Source organism: Vanessa tameamea, chromosome 29, assembly GCF_037043105.1.
Source record: "Vanessa tameamea isolate UH-Manoa-2023 chromosome 29, ilVanTame1 primary haplotype, whole genome shotgun sequence".
Classification (NCBI taxonomy): Eukaryota; Metazoa; Arthropoda; class Insecta; order Lepidoptera; family Nymphalidae; genus Vanessa; species Vanessa tameamea.
The window spans coordinates 5,373,875-5,389,109 of NC_087337.1; the positions used below are offsets into that span (position 1 = coordinate 5,373,875).

General features: G+C 34.4%; 2 protein-coding genes and 1 long non-coding RNA gene across 8 annotated transcripts in view; all 3 read right to left on the reverse strand.

The window, feature by feature from the left end:
* Positions 1-1,648: 1,648 nt before the first annotated feature.
* Positions 1,649-3,315, reverse strand: LOC135194427 (uncharacterized). The gene is made up of 2 exons (XR_010309769.1): positions 3,228-3,315; positions 1,649-2,060 (listed from the first exon to the last, which is right to left on the reverse strand). It is a non-coding gene; the product is annotated as an uncharacterized LOC135194427 (long non-coding RNA).
* Positions 3,316-3,862: 547 nt separating this feature from the next.
* The window catches only part of Hts (hu li tai shao), a 95,148-nt gene continuing 83,775 nt past the window's right edge, over positions 3,863-15,235 (reverse strand). For 5 of the 6 annotated variants that reach the window (XM_064219713.1, XM_064219711.1, XM_064219717.1 and 2 more), the window contains 3 exons: positions 6,687-6,754; positions 6,424-6,566; positions 3,863-5,348 (listed from right to left, as the gene is read on the reverse strand). In XM_064219713.1, coding sequence (XP_064075783.1) covers positions 6,426-6,566; positions 6,687-6,754 — 209 coding nt within the window. In that variant the 3' untranslated portion in view covers positions 3,863-5,348; positions 6,424-6,425. Of the gene's footprint in view, positions 5,349-6,379; positions 6,567-6,686; positions 6,755-15,235 lie in introns of all 6 variants that reach the window. The other variant, XM_064219712.1, reaches the window with a different exon arrangement.
* LOC113400646 (uncharacterized) lies at positions 11,278-14,301 on the reverse strand (the record flags this gene model as incomplete). The annotated part of the gene is made up of 1 exon (XM_026640282.2): positions 11,278-14,301. A coding segment is annotated over one exon (3,024 nt), but the record flags the coding sequence as incomplete, so codon positions are not given.

Below are 15,235 nucleotides of genomic sequence, written 5' to 3' on the forward strand. Positions count from 1 at the left end.
CTACTGAATACCACAGATTATATTCAAGATATAAGATTTTAAATTAACATGGTCATCTTTATTACTATCAGTATTTAAAACGGGATATTTACCATGTTTTTTTTATTTGGTCTGATTGAATGTCTGGTTGAATGTCTTGTTCACGAGACTCCACCAAATAAAAATTAAAAACATGGTAAATATCCCGTTTTAAATACTGATATATTCAAGATGTCGATCAAATACAATAATTACGTCAATTCAACGTCTAAATTAGTTGGCTTATTCTTCAGATGGTTTGATTAGGTTATTCTGTATATCGTTCCAAAGAGATCGAAATTCATTTCTGAGGCACGGCAGTGTACTCGCAACTGGGCGGACACTGAGATCATCTCAACGGAATTAGTGAGCGTCCCTACCTCCCATGGGTAGTATTTAGCAACCAGAAAGTCGCAAAAATATATACAAAAATTGTTTTTGAGGAACAATTTGATCCTACACTATTTTTCATATAATAATATCAATAACTTGATTTATTTTCATAAGCCTCGTAAATTAATCTCTGCACTATTGAAAAGGGAACGAAAATACTCCTCTCCTTTTCAGTTTGGAAGGCTTGAAATTATATATGAGGAAAACTTCTTGACACGTGCTTGATTTCTCGGTTTTCTTCGCGGCGAGGCGATAAAGAAAGAGATGAATATATATTACTAATTTTATTTCAAATAAATATATATCTTGAATACATTTTGCCCATTTGCAAATGAGCTAAATGTTAACCTAGGCATCGTGTATCGTGTATGTACTGAATTTCAATTTATAATTAATTAATTTACTTTGAAAATCTTTGTGAGGACACCCGCCTGTGTCGTGAAACTATACTAATGTATTTACAAATTGGTATCCTAATTCTCACCTAGTTTAATTCAGTGAGGTATTATTACCCGTCTCCACTAACATTATTTATCGAAAAATCTTGGTGGTAGGGCTTTGTGCAAGCCCGTCTGGGTAGGTACCACCTACTCATCAGATATTCTACCGCCAAATAACAGTACACTGTATTGTTGTGTTCCGGTTAGAAGGATGAGTGAGCCAGTGTAATAGGTATAACATAAATAAGTGTAACAGGCACAAGGGACATAACATCTTAGTTCCTAAGGTTGGTAGCGTATAGGTGATGTAAGGAATGGTTAATATTTCTTACAGCGCCTTTGTCTATGGGCGGTGGTGACCACTTACCATCAGGTGGCCCATATACTCGTCAGCCAACCGATGACATAAAAAAAAAAAATCTTTGTGTTTCGGAGTGGTCGTAGGTTTTTAAGCATTTATAAGGTACTAGATTGTCGCCCGAATTTTCGTCCGAGTTTTAGAGGATGGTGGTCAGTTTAGGGTTACTTCATACCAACTTTCATCAGACTTGGATAAGTGGTTTGGCCTTGAAAGACGGATAGAGTTACTTTATCAATATTAGTAAAGATCACTATTGAGTTATTGTCCTGTTTAATACTAATAACACTATAATCTGACTACAGAATCATCCGGCAAAGATTTACTCTAACATAATGTTCTGTCAGAGTACTGTCGAATATTATATACACTTAAGTCTCAACCAATCAAAGACAATGAGATTAAAACAGACAATTTCACTAATAAAATAAAACAATACAAAAATAAAACGATTATTTAGCAGACATAAAATAATGAAAACATCGTCTCAACAACAGAACGCAATCACTGGCTATTGCGAGGAGGTAATCACTCATATCAGCGAGGATATCGCACACCCGAGTTTTGGGGTAGCCCTGGATAGTCTTGAACGCTTCTTTGAAGAATTCAATAACGGTACCGCAACAGTTACAACAATCCTTGCTGAGGATTTGTTTGAGGCTAGCGAAGGAGTGATCGGGGATCGGAGGCGGCTTCTTGCACATCAAGCCCTCCTCTGTACTGCCGCACGTTTTGGATTTGGTGTAGCGACATGACGTACACGAAGGTATCTTCGAGAACTTTCTCTCGATATCGCCGACGTTTGATTTTTTTCTCGTTTCATCGATTTCTTTGTTCTTTCGTGTAAATAGCTAAAATTGTAAATAATCAATAATATCTGAGTGAATTACGACTACGGTGATTCATCTCAAAACGAGAAATATGAGTAGAAAAAAATAAAGGACTTTATTTCTAAACGTTGCACTCCTTTGTCTTATTAAACTGTAATACCTCTCAGTACTGAGTACAATTGTTTAACTTATTACCTTTGAAAAACATTTGTAACCAAGCCCTTATGTGTGCCCCATGTACATGGGATACCCACCCCATAAAACCCACTTATTGATCTAATATTGATGAGGCGTTTTACTTGTTAGGGCATTGTGTAAGCCCTCTCGGTAGTTACCCAACCACTCATCAGATAACAGCGGCAAGTAGCAATACTTAACATTGTTGTGTTCCGGTTTGAAAGGTGAGCCAGTGTAACTACAGGCACAAGGGACATAACATCTTAGTTCCCAAGGTTGGTGGCGCATTGGCGATGTAAGGAATGGTTAATGTTTCTCACAGCGCCAATGTCTATGGTGGCCAACTAACACGTTACAAAATTGCCATTCTCCCAACCTATATGAAATAAATCTCGCAGGATTGCCTACCACATTAAATATTAAAAAATGAAAACCATATTTCGTCTATTCACTGACGGAAACGACGAAACTATCGGCGTTTTAATAATATAAACTTAAATATAATCTAATTTGTACTTTTTTGCCGTCCTAACTCGTAATTGTCTAACGCCCTCGCCCACTAAGATATCTTGTAAGCACCAGCGTCACTCATCTAATGCACGCCAATAATAATTTAACATGGAGGATCACGCCCTCGTGAACGAATAGATCTATAATAGTCTTTCCGGAGTCTTTGGTGTCGGAGTTGGTCTTTTCCTTCGATTCATTTCTATTATTCGTCATCTGATAGTTCATCTCACATCCCTCACACCCTACATCCATACATACATCCCTGTAGGCTCATGCTCATCACTCTTTAAGTAATGAGGCGCGACCTTTAGGCTTCCTCTTATATAATCTTAGTGTATCCATTTTCGCCACCACACATCCTCTATGTTATTTATGTTTTATAATTTATTTTCATCCTCCATCACCATTCTGCACATTCCGATCCGAGAGGTTTAATTATGGATTTTATAAATAGAGAGTATAAAACCTATTTTGTTATACTATATATTATGTAGGAATTACCTTTATTCTCCAAACATCAGCCGCAGTCTCCATATCTAACCATATTATAATTTTTTATCTAATTAGAACATTAAAATTTCACAAGCAAATTTTCTTGACCGATTAAAATATTCTTTTACGTGTCAACAGAATCAAAAAATAAACGTCAGATATCTTTGTATTTAGTCTGCCATTAAAACCTTTGACAAATTACAATTAAAAAAATAATAGTATTTAATAAAAATGGAAAAATAATAGATCAATAACTATCTTTACAATAACAAATGAAAGATAAATAACTTTTAATAAATAATAATTAATAACAAAACTATAAGGATAAATTTTCTGATTCCAGATAGTATGTCCGAAGCAGTCAAATTTCCCGCCAAAAATATACCCAAGTCTGTGACATACGATCACGCGTTTTTTTTTAAAGTACTACACTACAAGGTATTGATGCATTAGGCCGTAAAATATATATAAAATAAGAAAAGAAACAGGTTAAAATAAAACACGAAAGTCCGTAATAAACTTTCAAACAGCATATATTGTAGAAATAAAAAAATACATGATACAAATAAACTCTTTTAAGCTAAAAACTTAAAACTAAACCAGGTAATCTGGCAGCATTGTGGAGGTGAAAAAAAAGTCCCAAAGTTAAAACTAATAATTTATTTCATTACAAATACACAAAACGTTGCATAGAATGCCGGTGTCATAATTTCAAAGATACAAATACAATCTTAAAAATTATTCTTTTTTAATACAGAATGCTTGGAACTGAAAAAGATCGCAAATGCGCGGTCGTTCGAAACATTCTATATAACGTATCAATAATAAAAAAATCAACTTGTCATTTTAACAACTCTAGACATCCTCTAGGTAATGTCAAATTGATAAGGCCCTTAATAAAAAATAAAATCAAATAAAAATAGTATTAAAAATAAAAACTTCATTTAATCTGGGCCTTATATCTAAAATAAAATGTGTACTTTTACCGTCCTATTAATAAAAAAAATGTATGTATTTAATTATTTTCTCTAAAAATTTATTATCTGTGATATTTATATAGACTTTTGTTCTGTCAGAATTATTAATAAGACGGTATAGGGTGTATTCGTTGGCGGTTTGCAAAAAGGCGGATTATTCAATTAATATGGCAGACATGAGGTATCTTTGTGTAGTTCGCGGGAATAATTGCATAATGTTCCGCCGCCATATTTGAATACACCGCGGTTACGTCCCATCAATTTCGAAAGAAAAAAATAATTTAAAAAATCTACAAACGTAGGCTAGCCGATAAATTCTTAAGTTTACATCGATAGTGCTATATATTATATTTCATTTTTAATAATATTTACCGAACACAAAGCCGCCATGTTGTATCCGTGCTCGTTATATTGGCGGGCTTTTCGTGTAAGCGGTTATTTTCATTTAATATTATTATAAAAGCACGAATGGCGCGGGTCTTCACCCTAACATGGAAAGCATTACATGCCATTATAAAAAATACAATTATACGAATAGAATGCACCAAACACCGTCCGTGTGTTTTGAGCGAAAATGTTGCCAGTTAAAAATACTATCATAAGAATTACTTGAGCACTCCGTAATCTAGTATTTATCAAAAACATTAATTATTATTATTATTTTTTTAATTCATTGAATCCTAAGAAATAGTTGCCATATTTGAATAACAAGATTAATATCGTTACGAATCGTCAATTGCAACATTTCCGTTCAAAACTCGCGTACAAGTCGGAAAAATAACGTAAAATTAAAAAAAAAAAAAGAAATTTTTTAAAATTTTTCAACGTTTCACAAGTCGTCTGGCAAGTCGTTAGAAGAATAGCATTACGTTTAAAATTTACCTTCGAATAAATAATAATTTGTCTGAATCTACTCCCTAACACTAAACGCTCAGAGCCGAGTATTGGCTCAGCCGAGCGATGCTCAAGCGAGGCATTGAGCGCCATCTATCCGTGACCTGGCAACATTTAACGACAGGTGGGTTACACACGAACATTTTTAACATATTTTTACAGAAACAATTTAAAAAGCGATAATCATTGCGATAAATTTGGAACCCTTAAATTACAATTATTTTGAAAGCATGATGGCAGTGTTGTTTCTGAGTTTTATCTGTGGACAAAAATAACATAATTAGGCCATTTTGGGGGGGGGGGGATAAGACTACTAATCTATTACTATAGAACTACTCTTTGGCTAAATCTTCGTAACATCTCTATGCGTAGAAACACAACCAACCATTACTGCGTAAAATAAAGAACTAAGGAACCGACTTCCTCATTTCTGGTTCTTTTTTTATGACAGGTTACCGACGGGCAAGTGAACCAGATGGTATGCGATCACCGACCAAAGAACGGGTCGTAGTTCCATTTCTTACATAAATGATGCACCACCAAACTTTGGAACTGAGATATTATGCCACTTGTATCTTACTAATTCCAAAAAAAAAGAACGCAAATCTCGAGGTCATCTCAAGAGGGCTTCAAACTCCAGGTCAAGCCGTTAAAAAGTTATCGAGTTCGTCGAATAATTCTCAGTAAATAACGGAGTCTCGATTCCTCGGTGCGCACGGAAACCAGTGCACTGTGCCTGAACTCTCCGGTCGGATTATGAGAGTGACGAAATTGAGAGCACCTTTGTTTGCGCACAAACGTGCACGATTACAGTGTCCTGCGCAGTTGGCTGGTTATTCAGGTAATTTACCGACGTGTCCGAAATCGATCTGGACATCATCATCCATATTTTGATGTGATATAATGTAATTATATTTATTACATTACATTAGCAGCCTGTAAATTTCCCACTGCTGGGCTAAGACCTCCTCTCCCTTTCAGGAGAAGGTTTGTAGCTTATTCCACCACGCTGCTCCTACGGGTTGGTGGAATACACATGTGGTCGAATTTCGTTGAAATTAGACTCATGCAGGTTTCCTCGCGATGTTTTCCTTCACCGCCGAGCACTAGATGAATTATAAAAACTAATTAAGCACATGAAAATTCAGTGGTGCCTGCCTGGGTTTGACCCGAAATCATCGGTTAAGATGCACGCGTCCTAACCACTGGGCCATCTCGACCCATTATTAATGTAATTTATATTTCTAAGTACAAATTTTCGTGCACCAACAAACGATTCAATTCAATTACCTAAAAACTTTTTGAATTAAAGTTGGGCCTGTGTGATCTGTTACCTCTAGGCGGGCTGGGGCGTGCTGGACTTGTCCTTCTTCTTTTCCTTCTTCTTCTTGAGGAAGGAGGGCGTCCTGAGACCCTTCTTCTTCTTTTTGTCCTTCTTAGGAGACTCCTCCGTCGATACCTCCTTGGACGGTGAGCCCTGAGTAATTTTACAAGATTTATATAACCACAAACTTTTGAGCTGACTTTTGAGCTACCCTACTAAAAAAGCTTCAAGTTTGTTGGGGTAGATTTATTTTGCTCCTAAATCCTAAATTACCTCTTTACTGCTGTGGGAGAAAGTGCTCTGATGGGCGTCAGAGTGGTCACCGTTGACGGTATGTTCGCCTGAAACATAAACAAAATACATTAATGTTATATTATTCATAAACAATACAATTATAACAATATCAAAATAATACTACAAGTAACGACATAGAAAAACCTCAGCCATTAACGTAATATACTTCTAAATTATTGATTAGTTGACGAGAGATTCGACTCTCCGGCTTGATGAACGTACCCAGAGGAGTGCAGACTAATAAACAGCATTTGACCTTGAATTGGAGCGATATAATTGGTCGAGATTTTATTTAAGTAAAGTAAAAATTTAATCTCGACCAATTATATCGCTCCAATTCAAGGTCAAATATTGTATTCAGGAAGAAATATTAACCATTCCTTAAAACGCCAATGCGCCATCAACCTTGGGAACTAAGATGTTATGTCCCTTGTGCCTGTAGTTACACTAAATCAGCCTTCAAACCGGAACACCATAATACTAAATATTGCTCATTGGGGGCAGATTATCTGACGGGTGGGTGGTTTACCCAGACGAGACAAAACCCTATCATCGAGTAAAGATCAAGACAAGACCCTGAATTATTCATGGTATGCATTATTATTGATTCGCGAGAAAATGACGTTTTGAATGTCAGAAATAGGTATATGTTAATCAAAAAATGTTTATAGTGCATAGCTGGTGCCTAAGGTTTGTTTATCTTCACTCCGTTTTCGAATCGAATGGGGAGGTGACTTTACATTTCTTTAAATAACTTAAAAATTATTTCGATTTACTATAAATAACAAATACATTCGGTTGTCATGGCAACGCACTGGCGTTGACACTGACTCAGTCAACCTTCAAAGTATCGGACTGATGAGATAGTGTACTCAACTTTATAGCCCCATCATTATATTATTAAGCTATGTATACACTAGCTGACCAGTCTACTATGTCGTAACTTTTGTATATAATTTTTAAAATCCACTGTCAAAATAAATAACAAATAGGATCCAATTAAATATATATACATATATGTTAAAAATATACACTATAGTATTCCACTAGCACAACCTTATGTTAATAACATATACATATATGAAAGTATGTTGCAACTTAAAGCCCTTGATTTGTTTTATTTGCCTTATTATTCAAATATGCAAATCAAATAGGGTTTCCACACGTTGCGTTCGGACAAGTAGTTAAGCTATTCCAAGTCAAGAATCAACAGGATAGATTTATATACAAATAATTAACTTAGCAAACAGTAAACATATAGAAAAGCATATATTATATACATACAGGGTTATTTTAATATATATAGCCAACAACAAAAACAGGTCATTAATGAGATTTGTATTTTAAAGGCATACAATACTATTCCACAAAATTAAAACAATTATGGATACCCTCAAGGTTTTGAAGCGAATGATAAGATGCGGGGTATCCACACGTTCTGATTTTAGTGTGAGACAAAGTTTTTTTTTTAAATTAAATTTGGGTATAAATTTTAAATTTGGAACTGTCATTTGGACAAAAGATATAAAATAACCCTGTTATAATATTATAAACATAAATAAACTGTACAATATACCAAACAGTGCTTAATATGCAAAGCAAATAAAACTCACCCGTAATCGTTATCAGCACGAGGCTTCTTTTCCGAAACCAACCAAAAGCTGAACATGCGGTAAGATTAAATTGCAACCGAAATTGATCGTTATGTCCATAACAATAAGACTAGCATTTCCATTCCATAAAAGCAACTTTTTAACATAGTCGAACATTCGCAAGGTGGCTGTGCGATTTATGCGTTAAAAAAATATTATTAAACAAAAGTAACAGCTCGTTAATATCCCACAAATGGGCAAATACTTCCACTCCTTTGAGATATATGTAGAGATTTCTACATATATTTGAAACCTGTGGCAGAACGGTCATGATGTTTGTTTATTGCGGAGCACATAAATAAACACAAATTAAACTCAAGTACTCTGATTAGAATTTGATCTTTGATAGAAGATTTTCAAATCCATCTGTTTCTAACGTTTTTTCTAAAGATTATACAGATTAAATTGAGATATAATTTTACTCTATGTATATAACTACGCAATAAAGTAATATGTTGGAATAAGCTCTAATTGTTTTCCACCCTTTTGCTAAGTAGCCCAGCAATGGGACTACGAGCTGATACTTTACGATATATAAAGAAAATAATAAAGTACATAAAATCTGGACCCAAGAGTTAATTATCAAATTGTTTTTGTTGAAAGTTCAACGGTTGAATTTTCCAAATACTTGGACCAGAAAATGATCAGATCGATGATCCTGATTTAAACCTCAAGGATATGTTCAAAGACCTTTTTCAACAGATCTTATATTTTTTTTAAATCGATATACATATTTTGGTCTTCCAACGAGCAATCTTACGTGAGCTAACAGAAACATGCATAAAATTAAAATATATCCACCTTTAAACAATCAAAACACTTATAATCTGTGCAGATAACTAAATATGGTGACAGAAAAGAAACACATAAAATTGTAAAGCACAACATACGTTAAAAATCAAACCAAACATTAAAAACATTATTTAATTATTTATTTATAATAGCAAAACAAGCGAGCGTGCGAAACACGAAACATTCAATGAATTTTAATTCAAATATATGTAGTCTGGCATTATATAGGCATCAAAAGCAGTTCAATACGAAAATACATTGTGTTAAATATTTGGCTGTATACAAACACGCTGTATAAGATTCTAACCCAACCTAACCTAACCAATATATTTTTAAAGAGAATAGTAGCAATGTCCCATGATAGAGAATTACTAGTATTCCTATTCAACACCTTCAATTAAGCTTAAAGCTTTTGTTACAAGTGGGGACTACAATAGCCCACTGATCCTTCATTCGTTATACAGCATGTTCACATAAGCCCAATGGAAATATATTATACATTACATTTATTTTTAAATATACTTCTGTCTCAGCGAAGGCTCAACTATTGCAAGCAGAGGGCATGCAATAACTCAGCCTTCACCTACATCAGGGCCGTTTACTAAACATGAATATATCAATAGATATATCCCATTAGTGTTACCGACCGAACTCAAAAACTAAAAAATATTTCATGCAATATATATTTACGGCTTTTCTGTAACCCTCTCTTGTCCATCAAAACTTAATAACAAATATATTTGTTTTTTTTTTTTTATATGCAATTCTTCCATTTGATAAACCAAGTTTTGAGGAAAGAGGGGGTGATCCCTGTGCTAGCAACTCCCATAAAAATTCTTAAACCAGATATAAGTATTGTTAGTTAATATGGTACAGTTGAAACCTTATTATTAGTAGGACATGAGATTTTTGCCCGGTTACTAAATTCAAGAAACGAATAGTTTTGCTTAAGGTTACTCATATACGAGGCGTAATTCAAATGGAATTGATTGCTAATAACAGACCAGAACGATACGAGTAAACGCCATTAGTTATATACGTATTACTGTAAAAGCTCGAACTAAGGTTAATCTCAAGATTTTCCAGTAAAACCTAAGATTTACCGACATGAGTTGGTAAATGTAAGTATTTATTATAAAGGGACGACTTTTTCGAACTTTCACCATTCCAACCTAACATAACCTAACATGTAAATCCTAAGACTTACCAAGTGAACGATGGTAAAAGTTCGAATCCCAAAGTTTTATTGACATTTACCATTCATAATCGGTAAATCTTAGATTTTACTGGAAAATCTTAAGATTTACCGTAGTTCGAGCTTTTAAAGTAACATACGTAAGCTAAACTAATCATTTTTATAATTTAGTATAACACAGGGCTTTAACGAACGACAACGTCGGCTTAGAAACTCATATCAATTAAAGGAATATATATGTTAATGAACAATCATGTAAAAATCGTTAAAATAAAAACTTTAAAGTACTTTTTAAAACAATGAAGACAATACTTACGAAAAATAAAATAAAAAAAACAATAATAATAAAAAAATAATTACATACAAACCAACAAACAAACCATTGTACTAATCATGACGTTATCAATACTCTTAATTTGAAAATGATCATAAATCTGCGCAGGAGTCGATAGGTAACGTCTTTCTTAAGTATCGTAACGGTTCCGTAATTTGACAGGTTATCATTTGCGCACGAAACGTTACAGACACATCTTTAGTCAAACAGCGTTTTATAAAACGTCGTCGCGCCTCCAAAAGTCGCTATGTGCTTATTTTTTGGTTTTTATTGCGTTTTAATTGTTATTTTAATAATATTACTTCAATAAGACGCAACGACGAAAAGATTATTCGACACACACATAAATCTCTGTATTACTTTGCTGATACGCTGAATGTTAAAAGTTTAAATGTTCGAATCTAACTTATTATTAAATGGATTTGTTTGTCAAATGAAACATTTATATAACGAGTTCGTCGTTAAATGAAAAAGTCATATTCCATCATCATATTCATCCAAAAGTTACTTTTAAAGGATCACCAGCGGAACCAAGGACCACCAGAAAATCACAATAAAATAAATCCCATCCCAGGCATCCTTTTCGTCGTATTATCATTAACTAAGATCTAAACTTTGTGATAGTTTAAATCTAGGCATAATTCTATAAAACAATGTGTGTTCGTATGGCGGCCATGTTGAATGTAACCTGTTCACATCCCTAGTATTGTATAGAAGTATTTCCTTACGATCACTTATTTCTAATCTAGAACTGAGTTCAAAATCACATGTATTATAATTAGAAGCTGATTCTGTTGTAAATGTTTCATTTTCTTTACGATCAACAGAAACATTAGCAGGTTCTCCAGCAGACTCGTCGTTATTTGTGTCTAATTTATCAGAATCGTGTTTATCGATATCGATGACGAGAAAGCTAGGATTATCCTTCGATCTTGGTACGCATCTCGTGTAACGCCTCTCGCTCGGTATTGTTTCGTCAAACGACACCCAATATTTAATACCTCCTTTGCGAACAGTTTTCGACATCGTTAGCAAGTTCGCTGCTTTAACGAACGGAGAACCCAAAATTGCATCATCTTTATCGTATAAGAGACTCAAATCATCAGCTGTGAATGAATCTGAGGCGTGTTTAATTGGTGATTCGGTGCACACGTCGAACACATCTCGATGGGGTGACGATGATCGGTAGAAGTCATCAACGAGGAACGCCGTATTCATCTCTTCTGTCTCTACTGTGTACGTTTCGTTAAATGTCTTTCTACTTTCGACGAATTCGTTTATTCGAAACGACCTCTCGAGTAATCTGTCTAAAATTTCAGTTGCAATATCGATTGTATGATCGTTAACGTCTTCGGCTCTCGTTTCGTTCAAATCTTTACACATTTCGTAATACGTCAGAGATACCTCTCGACTGTCATTTATGAATGCCATGTTTTGATCGTATGTTGTAGTATCGCTGTTCAAACTTAAATCGATCACAGCAGCGATTTTACAATCCAAATCTGTATTAGAAATACTCTTATTTTCAGTATCTAAAACGTCACTGTCGATTACGTTTGTGGGATACGTTCGTTCGTGTTTTGGTTTAGTATCTTCGTTGTCTTCTTGTGAATATTTATCGTGTTTAGAGTACAACCGTTCCATTGAAGTCTTGGAAAGAATATCTTCACAATCGACAACCGTAACAAGTGTCTTGCTAGCTTTTTCAACAAGACTTTTATTACTTTCATTGGCACAAATATCATTATCAAATTCATAATTAGGTTTGGATGGATGTTCAATATCATTTTCATGTTTTTTTATCTCTTCAACACTTTCATGTAAATGTTTGTAACAATCCTCATTAAAGTACAACCAACCTAACGAAGTCGTAGAAAGAATATCTTCAAAATCAACAACGGTAACCACTTTCTTGGTCGCCTTTTTCGTGTGACATTTCTCTTTATTGCTACAAATACGAAATGCTATATTAAAAATAAAGTATATTATAGCTTCAACTACTTTGCTGGACTCTTTAATATCTATATCGCTCGTTTCGGTTGCTGTAGATACGCTCAAATTTACGTTCAATTCGATGTTCTTTACAATTTGTGTGATCGAAAAACTATCTGTGTTTTCATTCTCTTCGCATTTAACTTCAGAGTTAGATTGCAAACTACTCTGTTCATATGATTCATTTTTAACATCACTTTCTTCAACTTTTAAGTCAATTCTATACAAAATAGTCGTAATAACGTTAGCTACTGTTTCATACTTTTCGAATTCACCCGTTGAATCTAAACTCACTCCATTCCCACTTGATGCACTCAATGAACTGTACCGATCTTTTCGAGAACATATTATAAAGGACCTATCAGTGTCATCCACACACATGCCTTTATGTGTTTGTGTATTTAGTTTTTTGTTTGTATCGTCTGGAACGAAAATGTCAGTGTCATTATCAGCTATCGTAGTTACGATTTCAAGATCAACTGAATTATCTCTCGTACATTCTACTTTCTTATCAACTTTATCATGGCTTGAGTCATCATATGAACTCTTGGATTCTTCTAAAATCGGTTCTAGAATATTCGTTTTGATCAAATCCATTCTCTTTTGAGGTGATTTCGTCGGACTCACATCTTTCTTGGTGTAATCTTCGCAATACAGATCTATAGGAACCGAATAGTCGCGTATATCTTTTCCTACTAGATCTTTTACTGGACTCTCGTAATCAACTTCAGCGAAGTCCATGTCTTCTGTAAAACTGTGATATTCGCCGTCAGCTGAATCTAAAGTTATATTAAGCAGTTCTTCGTTTTGATCTATATTGTTTGCATATTCAGCTCTATAAACGTTTTCTTGTTTACCGACACAATCATCAACTTCACTGTCAAGTTTCTTTCCGTTGCTCGTTTCTAAATCATTAACATCATGTTTTGTATCCGTATTTTCTTTTGTCACATTGTTATCAGATGGATATGTATTACAGATTTCACCAAGATAATTGTCTTCATTAAATTCTTGACTTTCAACGAATTCCGTTTGATTAGCTACTTTATACACTGGTAATACAGTTTCTTCTACTTTAACAACATTAAACTCAACATCATCTATACATTTTTGCGATATATTATCGAACGAGAAATATACAGAACCGTATTTATTATTCGTATCTGCTTTTATGCCTCTCGAGAAGGAATTAACGATGGTACCACAAGAATTACATCTGGGTACGTGGAAATGAATTGGTTCAGGATCTTTTATGTACGAATTAATAAAACCGCTCTGAGATCTTGTTCTGTATAATCTACTTGGGTCTCTTTTTCTCTGCCGCGGGAGAGAACGCGTGCGCAAAGGATAGTCGAATTTGCAGTGATCCCACTCTATAGACGGCACTGAATACAGACTGGAACGACTACTAATATTACCTGCATTATACAAAACTATTTCGTTACTTGCTACTAATTTGGAATTAAGGCTAACTTTGCACTTTGGCTGTTTGTTTGGTTCGTAATTTTTTTTTACATTAGCAAAATTAGGATTTCTGGGGTATTGATGAAGGGAACGCTTGTGCGATGAAAAAACTTCAACATTAGCTTCGGTTACCTTCGTACCTGTTAGTGGAGAATTATTTAGCCAACGTTAGTGATATTAAGCGAATGGTTAAAATGTATAATGAGTTTTGAGACCACATTTTAACACAGACAAATGAACAACAATGAACTAGTGAGATCCGAAACTGAACGTAATGACTCAATGAACGATAATGTTGACAATGACAAGCCTGATGATGGAGCTTGTGACGTCACATGACATCAAAGTCTACATAAAAATCAACGATATAGAATGAACCTTAAATACTAAGCTATAGAGATTCAAATACCAAAGCTAGCGAAGACAACACATTTGTAACACACAGACATCACATTCGATTACTCTTACGTCCAATTTATCATTCAAATAAGTATTTCTAGCTCGTATCGATCCACTGCTGGGCATCAACGTCAAAAGTTAACTCTTTATACTTCGTTCGTTCTTATTAAATATACTTCCTACATTCTCTCCCAACAGGAACTATGTAAACTGCGCAGGAGAATTATTATGTATAATATTATTCTTAAGTTTTTTGAAACACAGGGTTCGAACCCGTAGCCAGGTGATTTCCAGCAGAACTGACAGTGATCCCCTAAATCATCACGATTTAATGGCAAACTAATAGCGACTGTAATAACTGTTGAATAAGGTTTATTTCAATTAATTATTAACCACCAAAGTGATCTCACAAATATAACATTACAACTGACTTCGTCCCCTAAAATTGACAATCTTAAGATACATAATCTGATCACCCCCCCTCCCTTAATTTAACAACCTTTCACACAACCAAACAAACATCATTTGTCCCTCGAACTAAAACGATACATAAAGCCCTACGAAACCCCACACAGACATACAAGCACTAATAAGTACATTTCAATAGAACTGAACGAAAAGTTAACGGGATAAAATGGTATAATGATAAAATCTCTTGGTAGATGTTTTCGCACCAAAGGTAACAGGAAAAGTTGCCAAT